This window comes from Anas platyrhynchos, chromosome 1 (genome assembly GCF_047663525.1).
Source record: "Anas platyrhynchos isolate ZD024472 breed Pekin duck chromosome 1, IASCAAS_PekinDuck_T2T, whole genome shotgun sequence".
Taxonomy (NCBI): domain Eukaryota; kingdom Metazoa; phylum Chordata; class Aves; order Anseriformes; family Anatidae; genus Anas; species Anas platyrhynchos.
Window position 1 is genome coordinate 62362131 of NC_092587.1, and position 22505 is coordinate 62384635.

At 37.2% G+C, this 22505-nt stretch overlaps 1 protein-coding gene across 4 annotated transcripts in view; it reads right to left on the reverse strand.

Moving 5' to 3' along the window:
* The window catches only part of DNM1L (dynamin 1 like), a 38144-nt gene that overhangs the window by 10931 nt on the left and 4708 nt on the right, over positions 1 to 22505 (reverse strand). For 2 of the 4 annotated variants that reach the window (XM_027443293.3, XM_027443198.3), the window contains exons 2-14: positions 16996 to 17143; positions 11675 to 11713; positions 10461 to 10507; positions 9284 to 9355; positions 8634 to 8720; positions 7658 to 7820; positions 5624 to 5744; positions 4871 to 5002; positions 4380 to 4586; positions 4080 to 4200; positions 2570 to 2725; positions 2384 to 2473; positions 1344 to 1436 (exon numbers count right to left, since the gene is read on the reverse strand). In XM_027443293.3, the coding sequence (XP_027299094.1) occupies positions 1344 to 1436; positions 2384 to 2473; positions 2570 to 2725; positions 4080 to 4200; positions 4380 to 4586; positions 4871 to 5002; positions 5624 to 5744; positions 7658 to 7820; positions 8634 to 8720; positions 9284 to 9355; positions 10461 to 10507; positions 11675 to 11713; positions 16996 to 17143 (1476 nt within the window). The remainder of the gene's footprint in view (positions 1 to 1343; positions 1437 to 2383; positions 2474 to 2569; positions 2726 to 4079; positions 4201 to 4379; positions 4587 to 4870; positions 5003 to 5623; positions 5745 to 7657; positions 7821 to 8633; positions 8721 to 9283; positions 9356 to 10460; positions 10508 to 11674; positions 11714 to 16995; positions 17144 to 22505) is intronic. The other 2 variants (XM_027443262.3, XM_027443342.3) reach the window with 1 other exon arrangement.

Below are 22505 nucleotides of genomic sequence, written 5' to 3' on the forward strand. Positions count from 1 at the left end.
AACAGGATCAAAGCTAAAAGGTTGGGCTCCGCATAGATTCTCTACAGCTTTCATTAAACATTGAATCTTCAAAGTAATCCAAAAGAATATGATTTCATATCCAGCAAGGTTGACTCTGATTTGCCCAGGTGAAAACATTCACTTTATAACAAACCAATTTGAAACAATCATGACAAAGATCTGATTTTTCTTGAAAGTAAGAAATGATTGTCCACTGAATAAAAATAAGATGTTTTACATGCTCTGTTTCTTCAAACATTTCAATGTCCTGTTCAGGAAGATACTGGAAAAGAACTAATGTAGGTAACACACAATAATACAATAATCTTACATTTAACTTCACAAAATCTTAATTTTTGCACTCCTAGCAGTTTGTGCAGACATTGTTCCTGAACTAGATTCAAGAGCAGTCAGTCTATCAAGGCAAATTCGATTGCGTAACCAGTCAAAACAAAATGTATTTATAAAAAAGAAGTTAGAACCAACAAGCAGAAATGACAACATAAACATTTTAAAAAGAATGCTACTATGAAAAAATGTGTTGAATCAGCAAGGGAACACAGGAATTATTAACAAGCTCTTAGTCAGACGGATGAAATACTGCAACAAAAATCAGACTTGGAGAAAGAGCTGAGCAGATCAGTTGTAGGACAACAGTTTCCATAGGATGTCAGCAACAAAGTTTACCAATCAAAACTGGACTTGAAAAAGAGAAAAGGCTACTGAAGCTGTAAAAGCCTGATGGAAGAGTGGTGGAGAAAATTGTTTTAGGGAGACGGAAGTTCCTGAACACAGATTCAGGAACAATACCAAAGGCAAGCAAAAATTAGAAGCTGAATAGAGGAAACAATACCTGTATTATCATTTCATGAGTGAGAGGAACATTATAGCTATTGATAGATTCTGTCAGAGAGAAGATGCAGTTACTTTGACATTAAAGAGAATTTCACAACCATCTTTTTAAAGTTTGTCTTCCAAAATTTCACTTAATAGCCACCACTCAGGTGCCCATGTTATCTTCCAGGAGACATACAGGCAGAATTGTTTCAATTGAAACATCGGCCACTGGTTCTGCATGTAATATGCAACATAAATCTAATAAATCAACTGATCACAAGATAAGCATACACCGTATTTGTAATATAATTAAATCTTTATACTTCAGAAGGTATGATAGAAGAACAGATGTGTCAGTTTCTTTCTATGAAGCAGTTTTTTAGGCTTTCATCTGAAGAGTCAAAAGACATTTAACAAAGATATAAGCCATGATCATAGAAATCCTTTCGACTTCTCCACTTTTCAGCTAAGCATACAGAAATTTTTAAGAGGATGCATTTTCTTACCTCGATGTTGTTATTCATTAACCCACAGGCATCAGCAAAATCTGGGTGTTTGGTATTAATATAGGCTAATTCAATAGCCACTAAATTATGAACCTGCAATGAAAGGGCATGCAAAGGTCAAAAATTCAGTGAGAAGATCTAATGGCAGTGAAGAACAATGACCTAAAATGCAGTCTAACTGTCCATAGCAAAAGACCATTTTTACTGCCCCAAAGACAGTAGTAAAGTACTGACCCAGAAAAAAGCAAGGGAATTAATTTTTCATTGCAATACACTCAGACCTTCAGCTCTCTTTTGAAGTTATATCAATTTAACTTGTTAGCTTTATTAAGCTAACCCCTCTCCAGCAAGAAGTAAACAAAACTCGGTCATTTGAGTGTTCCATATGATGTAAGCTATATAGTCAACCTTCAGTTACAAGCCATCCATGCTTGAACTAGTGAGAGATGCCTCACTATAATACACACATACAAACAAATTTTGTTTGTTTTTCACATTAAACATACACATACATGTACAGAGCCAGTATCTTTCTTTCCTTCCCAGTAAGCAAACCTAAAGCAGACTTCTACCTTTGGAGAAATATATTTTAATATTAAAGTTGAATTTTCACCTCTCATTAACTAAAAGGCATTAAAGGTAAAAATCAACATTTTATCTCAACTTTACCTTTGAAACAAATAGAATAAGGACTATAATTTAATTTCTATCATTGCATCTTTAACTACAGTAAGCGAACAGCTTCTGTTACAGGGAAGGTAAATTTACCTACATCAAAAAGACTAGGAGGCTTTAGATCCAAGTTTTAGTAAAATCATCTTGGAAAACAAACACAGCAGACAATAAGTTGCAGAGGGTTCCACCCCATCCCTTTGTTTTTTTATGTATTATCTTCTAATACAGAAGAAACTACTTAACAAATATGAGTTATGACTCCTTTAATCATTTGGGTTCCTCACATTACACAGCAAACAGAAGCATCAAGGAAAACTCTAGAAAACATAATTTTCCCAGCAAAATTATAGTAGATGGCAAATTACCATTTCATTCGTGACAGGAAGTCTTCTACGCAGAAGACAAGTTACTACTTCAACTATGGCATCATGCAATTTAGGAAACCTCAATAATTCCTAAAAAATAAAAATTACAGATGAGACTTACAGATTTTTGGGGAGAGGGACAAGCAGTAATTGAAAACATAATTCAAGATTTGAGCACACTTTTACCTGTGTACTGTAATTACTACAATGTTGGATAATCCTCTGCATTTCTTCATGAACCAGCTCCACACAACGCAAGCTAGGCTCTTCTAAACGTTTGATTTGCCTTTTAACCAGCAATTCAAATGAAACTTCAGGAACAAACAAGGCAGGACGGGGACCCTAGTTCAAAAGAAGGGTAAATTTTGCTAAGTTGCATACTGAAACAACAAGCATTTATAAGTAGTAGTATTTGATGAAATCCTGAATAGAGAAGGCCACAGTTTTCACACCCAAAAGAACACTCATAACAGGCCTTGACAGTTTAAGAGCATTACATATTAAAAGCATATACTGAAATATAAAAGCTTTACAGCCTAAAGAAGCTCAAAATATCTTTAAGACAAAATTTGTGTTCAATGATAATTAACCAGCACCCTTGTAGAATCTTGAACATTTCCACGTGGTCTGACAACCATGAACAATTATATTCCAGATTTGTGGATCCAAGTTTACATGAAATTTATTTTAAAGACATTCTCTTCTTAATTTTCATCAGACAAAAATATCCAGCAGTTCTGGACATACAATTCTCACTGCACGATAACTGGGTTTGCTGTTAAATATACTTGTAATAAAGTGTCACCATGTTAATGTTTGGGATAATTTAATTTATGACCTTACAGACCAATGCTCAGCTATACACGGGGTATTTTTACCTGATTTTTTTCAAACCTAAATGAGCTTTAGAAACACAAAGATGTAATGCAACATTTAGTGACTGGTAAGATGTATTGCTTTTCTGTGAAGCATCACTTTTACAGAAGGATAAGAACATGCACACAAATTGCTGCTGCAGTGTACCTAATGTATTCCAAATCTGAATAATTACTGACCATGCAGAAACACAACTGTCTGTACCCAGCAGAACACAATACAAAAGCTGACTTGCTTGATGTTCAAGTCAAGCTCTGAGGAGTGAATGTCCCATATAATGACATAAGAATTAAAAGTAAACTTTTAATTCTTACAATACCAATCCCCATACGCACAAAAACCCGATCAGTCATGTAAATACTGAACCATTAAAAAAAATCACATAATAGAGAATAAGAAATAAAAAATCCAGTAATAGAGAATGAAAATATCTAAACATGTCCTAGCCCATAGACTCATGGTAAGTGTTTATGGATAGCACAGAATTTCTTAATGCAAAATAAATACATAGGCAGTTTTTCATCACCCTTTCTGTAATATATAATAGCTTCACCATAAGGTTGCCAAAACTGGGCTGGAGCTTAATTTAAACCTACAAGCAAAAGAAATGAGTAAGCATTCCCCTTAAACTTATTAACTATCTGATAATAGCTGTAAATTTGGATTTTGTATTTTTCACTTCAAATGCGAAAAAGCAGGATTCAGCCTATTTGCATAAACTCTTTCAGCTGTTACTAATTTAGAGTCCTGAAGGAGCACAAATTGACAAAATTTTATTTTGAAACCACTAACAACACTTAGAATACAGAGCAACACTCACAGTAGCATTTCTAATGGCAGTCAGAATATCAATTGTGTTAAGGCCACCTAGAGGATCAACAGATTCTAAGGTTCTTCCAAAGGTCTCATGAAAAATGTAACAGATTCTGGCTCCACCACATCTGAAAGAATAAAATAACAACTAAAAACAAGGAAAAAAGCTTTCATTGCAAACATTTTTACAGTTAATTGGATTCAAACATTTTTGATTATGTTACGCTCTGATGTACTACTGTTGCCAATATAAACCAGCAAGAGCTGCTGGGTCAGTCAATATTCTAGAAAAACATTTAGTACTTACAGCTCAGAAGTCTCTATGTATTTTGCTGTTCCTTCAATAGTATTACAATATTCTGTGGCAAATTTGGTAATAAGCTGCAATAAAGTGGCACTTTTGTCCTCAACAGGTTCCCCATAGCTGTTTAGCAGAGACTGGTATTGAGCAGCTAAAACATTGATTCTGGTTTTCAGTTCTGGCAAGCAATCCCTGATATGATGCATTAGTAGTCTAAAAATAGAAAACAGGCCTTAATGAGAAGGAAGGAATAATTTCAGCTTTATCATCTCTATCAAAAGAGAGACAGAAAATTATCATCAAAGGAAAACATTTGCTCAGGGAAATTACAGTAAATGCAGAAATTGAATTTGGAAACAGAGCTGTTTCACTGTACAGCACCGAAAAAAAAAGATAAAAATAAATGGTTATACATATTTCTAACACACCAATCTATATCTTAATGTGCATTTAAAATAATGCATTTATTTTATTTTTTTAGACGTAACATGTAATACCTGTTCAGTGTTCTAGCAAGATACTTAGTTCCATTTCGATTAGCTAGGGAAGGATACTTCTTTTGAAGAAAACCATACTCATCACGGATAGAATCAGCTACACTCTTCTTATTGTTAATATCCAACTGACTCCTGAAATTTAAAGGCAGAGTTGCACAGTAGTTAACGGATGCAAAGGAAAAACAATTCACACTTATTTTTTTCCTGACAGAAGATCTGAACAGACAGATTTTGCTTTGCACACATAACCCTTCTCCCTTATAAAAGAAAGAATGGTTATTTGCTGGAGCATAGACATCAAATTGGTACAGATAGCTGTCATACATATGCAGACTGAGCAAAACTATCAACACTGCATGAGATTTGACCTAGCTGCTGCAAAAGGTAGCATGCACAACTACAGCAGCCATATGCATTTAACATGATCTTAGCACTAGTGTGAAATATCTATTAGTGCCATATCAGGAATAATGTGAACAGCTAATCAGAAACATCCCTCAAACTAAAAATCAGTACTGCAAAGAAGTAATGCAACAGTTCTTTTAGAAGAAATGCCCATATTCCTTTCTAAATCAGCAGTTGATTGACTGGAAGAACAGATTTTTGAAAAGTCACCAACGAGCTTGTTGCTTGCTTGCTTATTTCAGCATCAGGTCACTTTATTCTTAAACCCATGCTCATGGTTAAATAAGCCCAAAGCATTACTTCATATTAACGGTCTTTAAAAAATGATATAAATGTGCCCAGACAGACCTGTTCACCACTCCAATGATGCCAAGTTTTACTGGAATCACTCTTCCCATAAGCACATCCATAGCATCAGTGCCAGCATCCATGAGATCCAGCTTTGTGATAACAGCAAGGGTTCTTCGACCTACCAAAAGGAAAACTCACTCAAAGGGATGTTTTGTCTTGATCAAGGTAGCTAAGGCCCATCATTCAAAAAGTTCCTCAGGAATGAAGCATTAAGTATAATAGGACAAACCAGCAAAGACCAGCACAAGAATGTGTAGTACTGGTCTATCTGGAGTCCCTGTATGTATATAAAATATAACATGGTTTGGCAGGTATTGCTCCCCATATGTATGTGGTTAAAGAAAATGTTTTAGGTTCTATGTGGTTCAAAATTTTCACTAATTGCAACAAATATTTTTGCATAGTACATGAGGTCAGAGGTGCTAAGTACTTGCAGAGAAGACTAAGGCAGGCAGGGGACTTGCAGGTGTGAGCAAACTGAACAATTTTCTAGGATCTGTGTAGAACTAGATATAATGCCAATGTTTCAAACGACTTTTGAAGCACCACTACTACTGAAGAAGCTGCCAGAGGAAGTAACAGGACCACTTCAAGCACTGTGCAAATACATAGCCAGAATCCCAAGAGACTGAAAAAGCAGTATGGGATTTATTTTGCTAACAAAACAGACTTTTGTCAAATACGTGATGTTTTCTGAATGTTTAAACTTCATTATTAGTCACTGTGGAAGAAATAATGACTCAAATTCACTACGTAGGTAAATATGGCACGTTTAAACAGGTAGGCTAACATGTACAAGTTTTGTCTGGGGCCTTGGTATTTCCTTGGCTCTTAGGTCAGAAAATGAAAGTGGCAAGAACTTTTTCTTTTAAATCATAGCATGCTTTTCAAGTCTAAAAATAATCCAGTAACTCAGAAAAATGAGAAGGTACTTGGCTCCTGAAACTTTAAGATGAATGCAAGTTTGAAATTCTAACCAGTTTAGCACTCCAAATTCTCATTACATACCATTGTGCTTACAGTTCTTGCAACATAAGCTGCCACTCCAGACCTTTAAGATTAGAATTTTGGGAAGTGATCCAAAAGTCACAGCTGATCACTTTTACGGGAATAAATTAACAGGAAAGGGTCAGCTGCATTGAACGAAGACAATCTGACTGAAGACGCAGCCAAGATTCTCCCTCAAAGCTATGTGGCTGTGCAACCCTTAAACACTTACACAGACAGGCCCAAGCAGAGTTGGGGTTTGAAATCAGGTGAGAAATACTAAGTTTAAGGAAAGAAGAATCTGAGCGTAAAGCACACCAACATCAAGTTTTACCCTAATTTCAATATATCTATGTTTAAAGTATACATTTTCATCTTCTTTCAAATCATAGTGCCATTTATTAGTAAATAGTACCAACAGCACCTCTCATACACAAGAAACAGGTACCCAGTAGCTGCAGATCTATTTCAAAGTCATTAGGTAAATCTAAAATATCATAATCCTCTTTTTAGATTGTCGAATCTGTCATACAAATGCAGGACATTAAAATGGATACTTACAGTATATGTTATTTTTACTCTTACTAAAAGTCACTAAACAAACGGCTAAACAGTTAAATATTAGATGCAGGATGACATTTTCTCTCATAAAAGAGAGAATATTGGACAATAAAGCATGAAGTCATCCTAACAGACTAAATTACTAAAAATCTCAAAACCTCGAACATTCCGTAATGAAAAAAAAAATGTTCTTCTGAAAACAGAAGTTGTTCTTATGACTATTAAAATATTTCTGTGGCCTGTTTGTAAGCCAGAAAGCTCTTAAGATATTAATTCATCACAGCATTTTCTGAGTTGCAGGGACTGCAGCAGAAAATCTTTAAGCAAATACAATAATTATATTTTCTAGGAAATGCAGGAACTTTTACTTTCCTTGTTACATTTATTAAAAAAAAAAAAAAAACAACTTCAGCTTTATTTTAGGATTTAAATGAAATTATTTTTTTTAAAGTATTACAGAATCTAGGTTTTTTTTCTGCTTACCATCTGGATCCACCTCCCGTGCAATTTTAAGTGCTTCTGAAGTGGCCATGTCTGTGTTAGCTGCTGTAACTGCCAGAATAATTGAATTTGGGTTGCTGATGAATTGAAGTATTAGCTCTCTTATTTGAAGTTCAATATCCTTAGGCTGATCACCAACAGGCACCTAGAGAAAAAACAGCGTAGAACTTCTCAAAATTGTATGTTTATTCCTGTGTTAGACCACTCATTAAAGATTCATACTCTGCATAGTGTAAGCACAGTTTCCAGCCCCTTCTTTTCCCCTTCACAAAGCAAACAGAAAAGGAGAATCTTGAAAGAAATAAAAGCTAAAAACACTCTTATAAAAGTGAGGATCAACTCATATGATTTGTTTTGATACTGTTGTCAAGATGACTCGCTATCCAAGAATCACCTGCAGAACAGGTAGAGTGGGGTGCATATGTCTGCAGAGGCAGGTAAAGAAGTCATCGTGATCACCTTGACACAGAAAGTTATTCAGTATAAAACCTGAACAAACAGGATCTGAACTCTCCTAATGTATTCTCACTTTATACAATTTCTTAGGCAAAACGTGCATAGCAGCTTCTGCAGAAGCAATAGGAAAAACATTTTCAAGCTTGTCAACTGCCCATCTATCTGCAGAAACGGATCTGAAATTTAAAGAGTTCTCTCTTCTCTTCAAAGGAATATGCTGCTTGTGCAATGTTTCTGATCACTCAATTCCATATAGAAAGAGGAAGAGCTTAAGTAAATCCAGCTCTTCTAACAGTAGACAGCACCAGAAACTCAAATCCTACACCAGAACACGGTGACATCTCAAATTTATATCGCCAAATACTTAAACCAAGGAGGAATGTTTTAGTTCTTGAAAGCTGTTTAATCTAACAATACAGAACCAAGCCAAAGACTAAGCATATGATCCTTGATTCAAAACAGTGTTTACAACAAGTCAGAAGAAAAGCATTTCATATGTTACCTTTGTCATTCCTGGTAAATCTACAAGAGTCAGATTTACAACATTGGATGAAAAAATTTTAAGATGAATAGGTTCAGGACTGATTCCCTAAAAATAAAATAATAATAAAGAAACATTAATCACTGTACTGGATTATGTAAATGACCCTTTAGAAAGCCAACAGCTGAAGTTTTATATAAAACAGCCAACCAAACAAAACAAAAACCCAACAGCTTTCTTCCATCATACATCTTACACCTACCTACTTGGTGAGAAAAAAAGCCAGCTACATTTATGAACCAACTGCTTTTATCCTTGCAAAATAATGCATAAAAGGCTTTCTATTTCAGTAATTATAATAGATATTTGAGAATAAAATACTTGATTTTATAATCATACAAGAAGCCATGTATGTGGAAAAAATACAAGTATGATTAAGTTTATTATTTTTTACAAGATTATTATGGAAGCTTTGAAGTAAAGTGACAGCAATTCTCTGCACTTCCTTTTAGCTTTATTCATTTATCTCATGAATACAGTGAAAAACCTTGAGACAGCAAGCAACATGACTATGATTTTTCACGACAATAGTTCAATGCTTTTCACTTCTAGCTGCTAGAACTGCTTAAGAAAGGTTTCAGCAGCAAGACAATGGACAGTTCAGCATTTACCTTATTATTTCCTGAAATCCTCTCTGTTTCATTTTCTATTTCCTGACGAATTTCATCAAAATCTGTATAGATCTGAAGTATAAAAGAAGATTATTTAAACATCAAAGAAAGCATACTCTGACCTAATTGTGAAACGATGCTCCCTTCTGCAAGAGACAATTAAAATTTCTGTAACTATGTATGCCAAAGGTAAAAAAAAAAGTAAGAATGACTAATAGCCCATAAGCTAATGCTAACAGAAATCATCAGTGCTAAAAGAGAACTTGTAATCTTGGCATTTAATCTGTTGCAGCATCAGATGACAGTTATTAGCACTTACTACTAGCCATCAGTGTCATACAAGGTAGAAAAAATAGCATCCACCTAAAGAGAATTTCAAACATTTAATTCTATCACTGATTTAGTTACAACCATTTGAGGTTAATAACAACGCAGAGATTGAACCCCTGCACATCTGGGAGGGGACAAAGAACATGTATATTGTTTTAATTTTTTCCGCTCTTGTCTAGTTTGTCCTCCTTCCACCAATTCAAAATAAGTTAGAACAGAGCTACACTTCCACATGTTCCCTCTGCGTTCCTCTTTAGGTTTCCATTAATTTTCATCATTGACTAGAAGATGAGGAAATCAGTTTAAAATAATAAAACACTGAAAAAGTATATCTGCCAACATAGAGATACACTGTTAACAACAAAGAGAGCTAATGCTTAATTTTTCACTTGAAGCCCTTCTCTTCTCTTGAGAGGAGAAACAGAAGCCCTATTTCTCCTCTCCCTTGATAAATATTAGACTCTTCTTTCCTTCTCATAGCTTTCTAATCTCTAACATTGCCAGTTCTTCAGTGGATTAAAATGACCTGTGACTGTATAATTTCTTGCCTTTGCAGTTTCCATTCTAATGTCACTCATGCACAAGAAAAAGAAGAAAGTCAACAGAACAACACAAAAGGGATTAAGATAAATAACTCAGGTGAATCAATGACCCACGTTCAGAGCCATTGATAAGTAACACATTTTTGTAAGTTACTCTTAAAAAGAAAATCCTCAGTAATCTTGCATACAGTATAGAAGGTAGAATAATCTCCTTTCTGAAAAGACACGGGAAAGTGACACAGAATTAAGTATATATAGGACAGCATATTTATGACACTGCTGCTCCACCACCAGAGCAAACATACCTTGTTTTTGGTGTGAAGAAATTTACCCCATTCTTCAGCATCTATCTCTGAAAACAAAGAATTCGTACATGAGGAAGAGGAAGCAGCGTTCCAATCACATTTTTCTGAGAGCCTGTTTATTGAAGACTAGACTGTGATTTTTTTTTCAAGCAGCAAAAGAAGAATTAGTCTGTTTTCTGCTGTTAGATGTTAAATAGCTCAGTACACAAATATGTATGATTCTGCTTATTTAAACACTGCATCTCATTATTCTTTGTAATTTATCTCATTACACAATGTCCACCTTCTTAATTGCGAACTGAGCTAATCAGCTGTCCTACCATTCTTCAGAAAAGGTCTAATCCATTCAAAAATCAGCTTGCAACAGAAAACAAAATAATTATTAGCAATAGCTTATAAAAAGAAAAAAAATACATCAGCTTTCAGCATCTTTTCTTTTACCATGCAAATGAGATCAAATTACAGCTGAAAGAAAAAAGTTAGAAAAACCTGTAGAACCAAAAAGAAAAAGGCACAAACAGAAAATACGTAAGTATTCTACATAACAATGAAGTCTTAGGAGAACATGTCTCTTCCCAAATCTGTCATGGACCAAACATCTTAACTCTTGTCAGTCACCACGATGTCTGAAATTACTTGGGGGATACTCAGGAGCAGCCCCACAAACACCAAAGAAGGTTTTGTCAACTCCTGCTTTGTAGCGCAGGCAGCAGTTTGAGGTATGCTGCAAGACACTTGCACTTTCACAGCTGGGTTTCCAAGCACCAGTAACTTCTGTTTCAAAATTTTTAAGTTAGCCATCACTTCCCTCTGCTCCTCAGTGCAGCAGTCTGCTCTACAAGAAATCTGGCCACTTGGCAAACACACAGCTTACCTGAAATTAAGTCACCATTCTAAACATTTTTTTTCCACTTAAGTTGAATTTCAAGATACTTATCACTAGAGATCTTTCAAGTGATTTGGGAATTAAAAGCGCAGAAAGTTCTATGAAGCAGCAATGACACAGAAAAGCAAAAATCATCTCATTCTAATGCAACAAGGTCAGAAAGCTAAAAATCAGCTAAATCACAAGACTCGGCAAAATAATCAATCAACACAGTAGCCATTGTGGAAAAGTAAAAGTGTAATCAACAAGTGGCATGAAATGCATGTGGTTAGTGTATATAAGCATGCACTTTATGTGTAGGGAGAAAAAGCAAATGCAGAAAGGCAACCTTTAGTAAGGTGTCTTGGATTTTTCCATGTAGCAGGGTCTGCAGTTAAAGAGAAACAGTATTGAATGATGTTTAAAATTTTTCATCATATTTAACATAGCATTTTATTAACCTTCATCACCAGACTATTACAACGATCACAGATGCATGCAGACAGATGTGCATGCTAGTCTACTACTGATGAGAATGTGTAACATTTACAGTATGCACGGCAATAAGGTCTAAACAGAACGCTGAGAAATGCTGCTTATTAATTGATATTCTAGATGACAAAGTTTAGTTGATGATCACTTTACTGTTGTTCTTCATCTAATTCCAATAGCTTACAATACTTTTTTCTGAGCAAAGAAAATGTCACCCATAGTTTCTGCAAGGCTGAACTTCATTGGCAAAATGTTTCTCATCTTTTATTCATGGCAAGAGTTAGAAAAAGTCAAGCACATTTTTAGTATCGCTGAAGGTAACATTACTGCACAGCAAAGAAACGTGTTTTGCATCCATATTTTAATGATGAAAATAAATTTATGCAGATTAAGAAAATCAGAGCACCTCTGAGACAGATTTAAGAAGAGACAATCTTAACAACCACCATTCTCAACTTTAAGTTTCTCATGTTTACATAAACTCTGTTACAAAAAAATAAAGAAAACTCTTTATTGACGTGTTAATGAGTTTACAACTCCATTTTTCTGTGATGCCAGTGAAACACTACAGAAGGGCAAGAATAAAACAAACTTAGTCTTAAAGACTGTTTTTTTGGCAGCATAGGAATCTGATGCTAGGTTTGGTTCTATGCACAAAGAATTGCTTTAGTATCATGTATTAACTTTTTTAAAAAACATACAAAAATGACACAGCTTAGTAAGAGGCATTGCATCTTACCTTGTTACCATCCATGGATCTAATAAGGCCAATTTTTTTTTTTAATTTTTTTTTTTTAAACAAGCTACAAGTTTTCCTTGCTATATATAACACAAGAGAAGATGGAACCCATGATAAAAAGCTTAGTCTTAAACTCAGTCTTAGTATTTATAGGGAAAAAAAGATTTAAGGAATAAATGCTATGTCCCAAAACATACAGAAAATCTCACTTGGTGCAAATACAAGTTTAATTTTCCTCAGAAGTTTAATTTTATACAGCAGGAAACTCTTGCCCCACTCTTCTCAAGTCTATATTGACACCCACCCCTTTTAACATTTGAGGAAAAAAATCACAGTAGCTCTACTTTAATGCAAAGGAGTTTTTAGGAAAGGAGGAAGGATTTGCATCATTACACAGAATGCAGGGATGCTCTGGGCAAGGAGAAAATATTTCAATTAACCTACATTCAACAACCCAATACTTTCTGACTGACACATTGAACATTTTTTAATATCACTAACTTCACTAGTAAACCAGTCTCCCACCTAGGTATTTTTTTTTATTATTTGTAATCATTCCAGGTAAAACTTTCAGGTATATTAATCATGTGATTACATACAAGCTTCAGTGCTAGATAAAAGTGTACAAAAATGACATTACAGTCATTACAAAATTAAGTCTTCAAGAGGATGAAAAGAAATGATTAAAACAGCAGCTATTAAGAGCAAACATCCTGCCTTTCAAAAACACAATCATCCAAATAAAACAGCAATCTGTGGTCGTTCATATTCTGGAGCAAGACCTGAAATGTTTAGTTAGTATACTGGAAAACTGGACACGCTGATGATACTTTTCTCAGAACTGCCCTCTGACAAATTATTACTTGTCATCCCCTACACTGAGAAGTTTCCTTCAGAAGTTCAGATACTATACAATGCTAACTGAGTTCAGTTATTCCAGTATCCCTTCTCAGTTCATAAGCAGCAGAAATGTTCTACAGGCACTATCAGAGCACAAAGAAGGTGTCTAGAGTCATAAAAGGCTAACACCATGGAAGTTTTCTTGCAGCATGGCAACAAGAACTTCCCAAATACTTTAAGTCTGCAAAGCATGCAGAATCTTACTTGTTTTCCTAGCTTTCTACTTCCCCTACCTTCACAGCTCTTAGACCCAGCAGTCTACTCTTTGAATGCTATTTTTTCCCCATTACCTCATCCTTTCCTGTCTCTCTTTAAATGAAAAGAAATCCACTTGTGAAAATACGTGTGACCTTTTCCTAATTCCTTCTGCATGTTGGACCATTTCTTCCATCCTTGAGGACAAGCTCTCTCGGGTGAGAGATCTTATATATTTCTAAATATATCAATTAATTCTCATTATTATTATATATATTTTTCTATAAGATTATTTAATAACACTTATAATTTATACACGGAAAAATACACTGAAGCAGTCTGCACTTTTGAGGAGCTAGGGACAGGAGACTCATGTTTGAAGTAGAGAGCAAAAAGCTGATAAAACAGCATTGAATTTGCAAGGAACAGATGTATATTAATTATTCTGTGTTCCATACCAATTCCCAATTCTACCTGTTCAGAATTTGACCAGCGTTCAGCTTCCTATCTTGGATTAAAAAAAGAACCTATACAAACATATACACACATTTCCTGGTTGGCTATCCATATGCTCCCTCCTCACTGCCATTTCCTAACACATGGATAAGCTGCCAGAAGCTACAGGACCAATTAAATAATTAATGAGTTCAGCCCCAGGTCTTTCTTGTACACTGCTTCTCCTGTAATGCGATAAGAGAGCACACAGTGTGGTATCACCACATCAAACACACCGTGTGCTGAATCACTAGAGGCTAACAATAAATAGCAAAAGCATATGAGTATGCTTCTTTCACATCAAACCATGCACATCACTGGAGAATATATGCATCAGTTTGAAATATGTGATGAAAACACAGCACTTCATATTTAATGGAAAATTCATCTCTCTGGTCTTTTCCAATGACTTTGATCTGCTACAGTGACCATCGCACAGCTCGTCAGTGAGCTCAGGTGCAGCAGGGAAGACCTTTAACGTTTCTTGTTAAAAAAAATCAGATGTTAGTTCAAACATCTGGCTGTAATTCTTTCTCAACAATCTTTCTAAATGTGCTCCAAAGAATCAAACAGAAAACAGTAAGTTATAAAAAACCACCCTCTAAATTGATGAAATAATGTTCTTTGGCAGATGACATGCATCAGAAGATATCAAAATAAAGCTATTTGAGAAAGACAATTTCTTCCTTCGTAGCCATAAAGATAACGCAATCACCCATGCTTAAACAAATACCACAGCAATCCGAAGTGCTTTGTGTTAAAATCGGGGAAGCTTTCTGGATGCAAATGCTCAGACAGAAGTTAAACTTGAGGTCACAAAATCACAAGGGATCACAAAGCAACAGGGCAGTTGCACAAAAGTATCCGTGCACACACACAGTTCATTACCAGCACGTTCAGGAAGCAACATGCCAGGACTGACGTTCTCTTGTCCAAGATTCAGTTTGTAATGCAGAAACCTTTCTTACCAACAACATCTTTTCCTGCAAGACTTCCCTTTGGGAAATCCAAAACACATTTAAGCCCTACTTCAGCACCCAAATCAAAACAAACAGAAGCATGGCCTCTAATAGCATAGTGACTTATAAAATCTCAGACAGTGGAGCCAGGATAACAGGTTGCCATCTTTTTTCTTTCCAAGCTACTTGATCCAATCTTCTCAGATGAACCACAATCTGTACATAAGCTAAACCATATCGGTGACAAAACCACTGTGATTTGCCTGAATTTTGAGGGAGAATAGAGGCGTTTCAAATGTAACTGGTAGGAGTCATAAAAGTCTGTCTGTTCTTAGCAAGCCTACATTTCTCTCCAAAGAACATCAGGAAGAAACCGTAACACGTACATCTTACATATTGATTTTTTTTCTTTAAATGTCTAAATGGGCCTTATAAATATTAATTTAGGCCAACATCCTAATGCAGTAATACCATTAATCCATTCAAATTTAAAATTCATATCCACAGTCCAAATGCAACCTACAGCAGAAAGTCTCTGCCTTGACTCCAAATACTTGGATTTCAAAATTACCTTTTATACCTGTAAAGTTGCATTCTGAAAATTACCAAAAATCATACACTGTACAATGCGAGTAGGGTGAAACCACTTTTAAAGAAATCAGATCTGTCATTCTTAAAAAGTAGCCAAGAGTTACTTGTTAAGACTGGGTTACTGGTCTTGGAAGGTTTTCAAGACCAAACTAAATAAAGCCCTGAGCAACCTGGTCTTGAGCTCAAAGATGGCCCTATTCTGAGCAGGAGACTGGACTCCTAAGATCATTTCAATCCTGAATTTCCTATGATCTCTTCACAATCCAGCACATCCTGGACTGCATATTGTGTCCTGCATGCTAAAAGCTCCTAATTGTTATGAACCAAAATTGTTTTCTGCTTGCGGCAATATTGAAAATTGGAGCATTAACCTTTAAACTGCACATTAGGAACTGTTCTTCGGCAACCAATGACTATAAATATTACATGAATAGACGTACTACAAAAAAAACTTCTGTTACCTCCACTTACTATTTCTGGAAATAAACTCCAAACAATTTAAACACAATAAGAATTAAAAATTTTATCCCTGCGATTATCGCACCATCAAAAGCCTGTGTACCTTCACTGTCTAAATCAAAAAATCTAAGATGCTCAGAAGGTGGATATGGTCTTGGTGGTCTTTCAAAAGGTCAAGAGCAGCAGTTAGTACAGAATGCGTTCAAAATCCCAAGGGACAACTGAGATGAATTTCATGATCTGCTAGAGGATAATAAACACTGCAGAAGACAAAAGCTTCAAACTAGAGACCATAACAATACTTAAAACATTGTTCTTGATGTGCTTACTGTCTGCACTGAGAGATTCTATCTATAAGCTACAGGATGTGCCTATTAAATTCTTTTTGCTTCTATGGCAGGTTTCTTTGTTTTTATTTCTCTTTCCACGGCTTTGTCCAGAGTTTATTTCTTCACCTCTTTCCACAAAGTCATGTACAGTCATCCTCTCGAGGAAAGGTCTTATTTAAACAGCAAAAGAGGAAGGGGATAAACACACACACAGGAAAGTCACGTTCTCAGTGCTCTGTATAATCATTATCATAACTGAAATACTTATTTTGGTCTGCTTTGCTCAAAAGTACTTGCTAAGAACAAACAGAAAAGCTTGAAATATTAGGTATTTTGAATATCCAAAAGCTTTTGGCTTCATGACTTTTGCTGTATGAACACAACAGCTGTAACAATGGCTGTGTTTCTTCCAAGTAAACTTTTAACAGTACAGTATTTTTCAGTAAAATGCACAAGAAAGATTAAAAGTCTCTTTCCTACTAGGCAAAACATGCCCTTGGATCTCACTCACCGTTTTCATCTCCAGCTGTTTTCCGACCATCCTCTGGGGAAACATGCACCAGCTGCAGAATAAGGGGTCTTCGGGTGACAACGCCGGTACCTCGTGGGAGCAGATCTCTCCCCACAAGACTTTCCAACACAGAACTCTTTCCACTGCTCTGAAAATTGGAATACAGCTACATTATTTTCTTGAATAAATAAATAAAAAAAAAAAACGCTTTAACATTTTAGTTTTAGCTTGCTTTCAACACTCCCAGAAACAGTTGTCTAGTCTGTCCTCTGATATACAGTGTCCTACAGAAAGCATCTGACAGGCTCAGTGCATCTAATACAGTGATATCACATCACACGGGCAATACGGGGCACGTCTGCTGTAAGTCAGTAGCTGTTTAAACCTGCTTTTGATACTTAAAAGCCATGGTGACGGATGTATTTCTATTTCTTAAGGATAAATTAAACAAGTAAAAATTAAACATAACACTTTGAAAGTCTGACCTATAAGACTTTGAGGGTTTGTGGAGTTATTTGTTGTTGTTTTTAATAGGACTGTAGTAAATTCTTCCAGTTTTCTGTAGTGTGTAAGACAACACAGTCATGCCACAAGAAAACATGTTCTGGCAATCACTGCAGCCAGTTAGGAGCTGTTACTACACGAACAGTTCCAAACAATTCTCTGAAAAAAAAAAATGAATGCACGCTTTTGACAGCTAGAACATGTATTGCCACTATACTACCACAGGTCAGCTTACCAGTTCTGAAAGAGCAGGTACAAGACTTTAAATAAATCAAAAAATGAGCATATAACCTACCATAACATGAAATTAAGAATACTCAAGACTGATTTTAAGTATCAAACATTTAGTGGCATCTTAAGCGATTTTTCTAAAAAGCAAAAAAATAGATCAGCAGAGATCAAGGATACAGCACAATCTGGCAGCACCTGAGGACACTGTGCACTACAATCTTACCAAACTGCAGCTGAAGAACCATGTGGCCAAAGCACAAAGTAGTTCTGGAAGCCTCCCTGCCAGAGTTTTGTTGTAGCACAGTTCAGAAGTATAGCTAGTGTTACAGACTGTGAAAACACGTGAATTTCAGAGTGACAGACAGGTCACTTTTTGATAAACTTTGCAACTTAAAATATGTGGAATGTCTGCTCAAGACGATAAAATGCAATAAAAGCTCATCAGCTGCACTGAAAAAAGCATGCTTTACTTTATGAAAAATATTTTGAACATCTCTTGAGCAACATTGCTTTCACATGGGTAGAAAGGGCTGAAGGTGAGACCTGGATGAAGTGGTTGCTTTTGAACATAATCTGAGTAGAGGAGCATGATGAATAGCTCAAGACTCTTCCAAAAACCCCATCAAGACAGAAAACCAAAATCCATGGGGATAAGTCACTGCACACTACTGCTCACCAGTTGGTTACCAAAATAGCAGGAAGCTGAGATTGGTACCTCAGGGGTCTGTACTGGGACCTGTACTGTTTAGTGGTTTATTAATGACAGGCAGTGGGATCTAGCACACCCTTTGCAGGTTTGTGGACAACACTACGCTTGAGTGGTGCAGCTGACACGACAGACTGACACAACATGCCATCCACGGGGACCTGGCGAGGCTGGAGAGTTGGGCTCCTGCAAACCTCATGAACCTCAGCAAGGCCAAATGCAAGGTCCTATACCTGGGTAAGGGCAATGACTGGATTGAGAGCAGCCCAGCAGAGGACCTAAGAGATACTGGTGGATTAAAAACTGGACATGAACTGGAAGTGCACATTTGCAGCCAAAGAAGCCAGGGAAGGCTCTATGGAGGTCTTAACAGCAGCCTTGCAGTGCCTACAGGGGTCTGCAGGAAAGCTGGGGAGGGACTGTTGGTCAGGGAGCGCAGTGACAGGGCAAAGGGGAATGGATTTAAACTAAAAGAAGGGAGATTTAGGTTAGACATAAGGAATTCTTCTCTATGAGAATGGTGAGGCCCTGGCACAGGTTGCCCAGAGAAGCTGTGGCTGCCCCATCCCTGGAGGTGCTCAAGGCCAGGCTGGATGGGGCTTTGGGCAGCCTGAGCTGGTGGGAGGTGTCCCTGCCCTTGGCAGGGGATGGGACTGGGTGGGCTTTAAGGTCTTTTCCAGCCCAACCCATTCTGTGATTCTCTGACAAACTACACATGGAAAAAGAACACAATGTCCTACACCATTCCCACAGCCCAGGTACTTTCAGATGTAAAACGAATTATCTGGATCCTCTGCAGTGGTTTAATAGCTGACAAATGTACAGTCATACATCAGATGAGACATTGCAATACTCCACACATCAGGAAATTTGTTTCTAATTGCGTTATGCTTCCTTATTAAACCAATCTGCTCTTGGAACATGATACAGTACCTAATGATGCACTCCTTAATCTGGATCCTATATACATCCATTATCAAGAATTATCCGGCAAGAAAAGCAGTAAACACCAGGCTGATCTTTCTCTGCCAGTGGGAGGAAGCGAGGGATATGGGGTCTGCTCAGAACACAAATTCAGTTCAGCCAACCCTTCATACAACAGATGTGGGCAGGGACCAGAACTTATGACTAAGGGTACCACAGAATTTTTAGGGATGAATTTACAGCAGCATCGTGCTCGTTTTGTCATCTCACTGGAACTACTGTCATGATATGAAGCAAGGACTGAAATACCAAGTCCAAAAAGAGTAACACATTTCAGTCTTTTGTGGCACATCAGTCAGGCTTTCTTCCAGACCCTGACCTGATCCTAGTTTGAAATATCTGTAATTAATAATGACTAGAAGAACTTAATATAGATTACCGAGAAATAAAGGTAAATACAGGAACACCTTGCTGTCTGTTGCTTTTTTAGCCATTGTGTCAAACCTCCACTGCCAAGTGCGTAACGCTCTGCTCTGTTAACCACCAGTCTCACCCAGGTTAATGGGTAGCAGAACTACTTTTTTCCTAGAAGTACAAACCTAAGAAGGGAGGCTGCACACAGGAACTTAAGAAATGTTTTATTTGAATACACAGTACGTATGATGTAAGTCTTATCAGCGTTCTGACTGCCTCCGGAACAGTTACATCTTCATTCTTGTCAACATCATCTTCAGGTTAATCTAGATCAAGGATGGAGGCCAAGAACAGGGAAGTGACTGAGCACTTGCTCACAAATTGAAGAGCTGAGATCTCTCAGATCTGTGATCCACTCCTGGGAAGCCAGCATCCCTACTTGTTACAGGTCCTGATGATCCCACTTCTGCCTCCCCATTCTATTTCACATTTACTTGCCCCTGCTTTACTTCAGTTGTGTGCACTTCTGAAGTACCAGCACACATTTTCTCCCATCCATGACGTTAATTCTCATGAGGAAACTCCCCTTGCACCGTGCTGCCTGGCCAGCCACGCTTGTCAGGAATTCAGACGAGGCAGATAGCAGGGCATGACTTTGTCCAGCCGCCTCCGCAGCGGGAGTTGTTCCTTTCAGAGACACCTCAGGGCTGCTGACAGGCCAAACAGAAAAGATTCTGTATTGAACATTTTCAAGTAACACTATGAAGAGCCAGCCATATTTATCCTAGACACTCTCTTCCTTGGCTTTCTCATCCTATTTCTAAGCCCACAGTGACATAATGAGCACTCCTAGCTTTAGAGGGCTTGCTCCCTACACACAGAACACGAAGACACATTCTCATCAGCATCAGCAGCCTGCCCGTGCTTCCCTTGTTTCTTTCCTTTCTTCTATCACTGCTGATGCAACAAAAAGCTGCTCTTGTTGCCCTTTATGTTCCTTGCCAGTTTCAGCTCTAGCTGAACCTTGGCTTTCCTAGGTTCCCCATTCTCACATATGGAGGCAGCATAAAGGAGCTTGTCCTCTCTCCTACCTCCCACATGAGTTCTACTTCAGCGCTCAGTTTTGAGTCTCCTCCACAGTGCCCTCCTCATCTATCTGCTCGTCTTCCCAATTATGTGCCAGACCACCGCTTTGTGCTCCAAACACGTTGTTCCTAAAGGCACCCCAAATCATTCAAGCTTCACTGTCCCACAACTCACAGCACCCCCCACCCAGCCCAGTGAATAAGCTAGCCCACCCTGAGGAAGCCCAGTCCTTCTGATAGGACCAACTGATACATTTTTCATTATCTAATCAAATGGTGAAAAAAACTGCAAAGAACTCCTGCAACACAATGCAGATTGACTGCAGGAAGGCACAAGAAAAGCAGAATTAAGGCAGCACGGTCAGTAGTCCCCATGACTTCTTCATCACCAACATTTGAGAATGACAGCAAGGAATGGGGAAGCGGGAGAGGTTTTGTTTCCCCATGAGATATAACAGCTCATGAAGGATTTTCTTACGATAAGCAATGCATCTACCTTGATGTCTGAGAGAAAATGGCAGCAATCTCACCATTTCTGTCATACAAGAATTAATTGCCAAAGTCTGGCTGGCTAAACTATTCTCTCAGAGACAGATATACACGTGGCTTGCCAAATTCCAATCCCATTATTGGGAAATACAAGATAATGTGTTTTTACTGAGGTCTCCTTTACACAGCTCAGCCAAAATAGTTCAGGAACCCTGCATTTACACCACATCTAGCTGTACACACACGTCAAACAACAACAAACCCACAGAGGATTTGCAGTTGCATTTTTCTCAATACATCAATTCCCAATGTCCTCCAATACTTCGCCTGAGACAAAAATACTGCATTTAATTGGAAACAACCAACACCAAATTTAGAGAGAATGTTATTTCAGGGAACTGCGATATTTAAAGATCCACATTTATAAGCAGTACAGACTGAATTTACAGTATTATCTTTTTTTTTTTTTTCCCAAAAATAATAAAGCAAAAACAAAGCCAATTTGTACCTTTAAATAAGAAGCAGTGTGAACCTACTGGCTACTATATAAAGAAATCTTCTCCAAGAACTACACAGGGTTTTTCTGCCCAGATTCTGAAAGGCATTGCCAGGGCTTGTTTCTTTAATCACTCCTGGCCTTTGTTTTCCTGAAAACATGTTTCCCTTGCACTATTCCCTGTGGGCAAGATACATGTTACATCCTTTTTAATTAAAATAGGGGTTCTCAAAGAAATGCAGTTACCAAGCACAAGCTGAAGAGAAACCTGGCAGCAATCATACAAAACTTGGGGGAAAAACACCACTTTGTTCAGATCGTTCTTCAATTGCATCCTTTCTTCCATAGTAACTGGGAGCTTGCAAACAATTGCAAGTCAATACCTTCATTTAAATGATGCTTAATACCACTTTCACATTTAAAAAGTGGAGGGATTAAGATCAGAATGAGATCACAGTGTTTTTAGACCCGTGATTTTATTTATGTATAAAGCCTGCAGGTGGACGCAGCGTAAAGGTCAGCATCCCTCCAGTCAAAGCAGCTTTCAAGACCTACAAAGGAGCTGCTCAGAGACTCATAGGGCCCACCAGAGAAAAGAAACAGCCCAACACCAACAGCTGTTTGCACTGTTCAGCTTTAGCAGCAAAGTTTATACTATTCC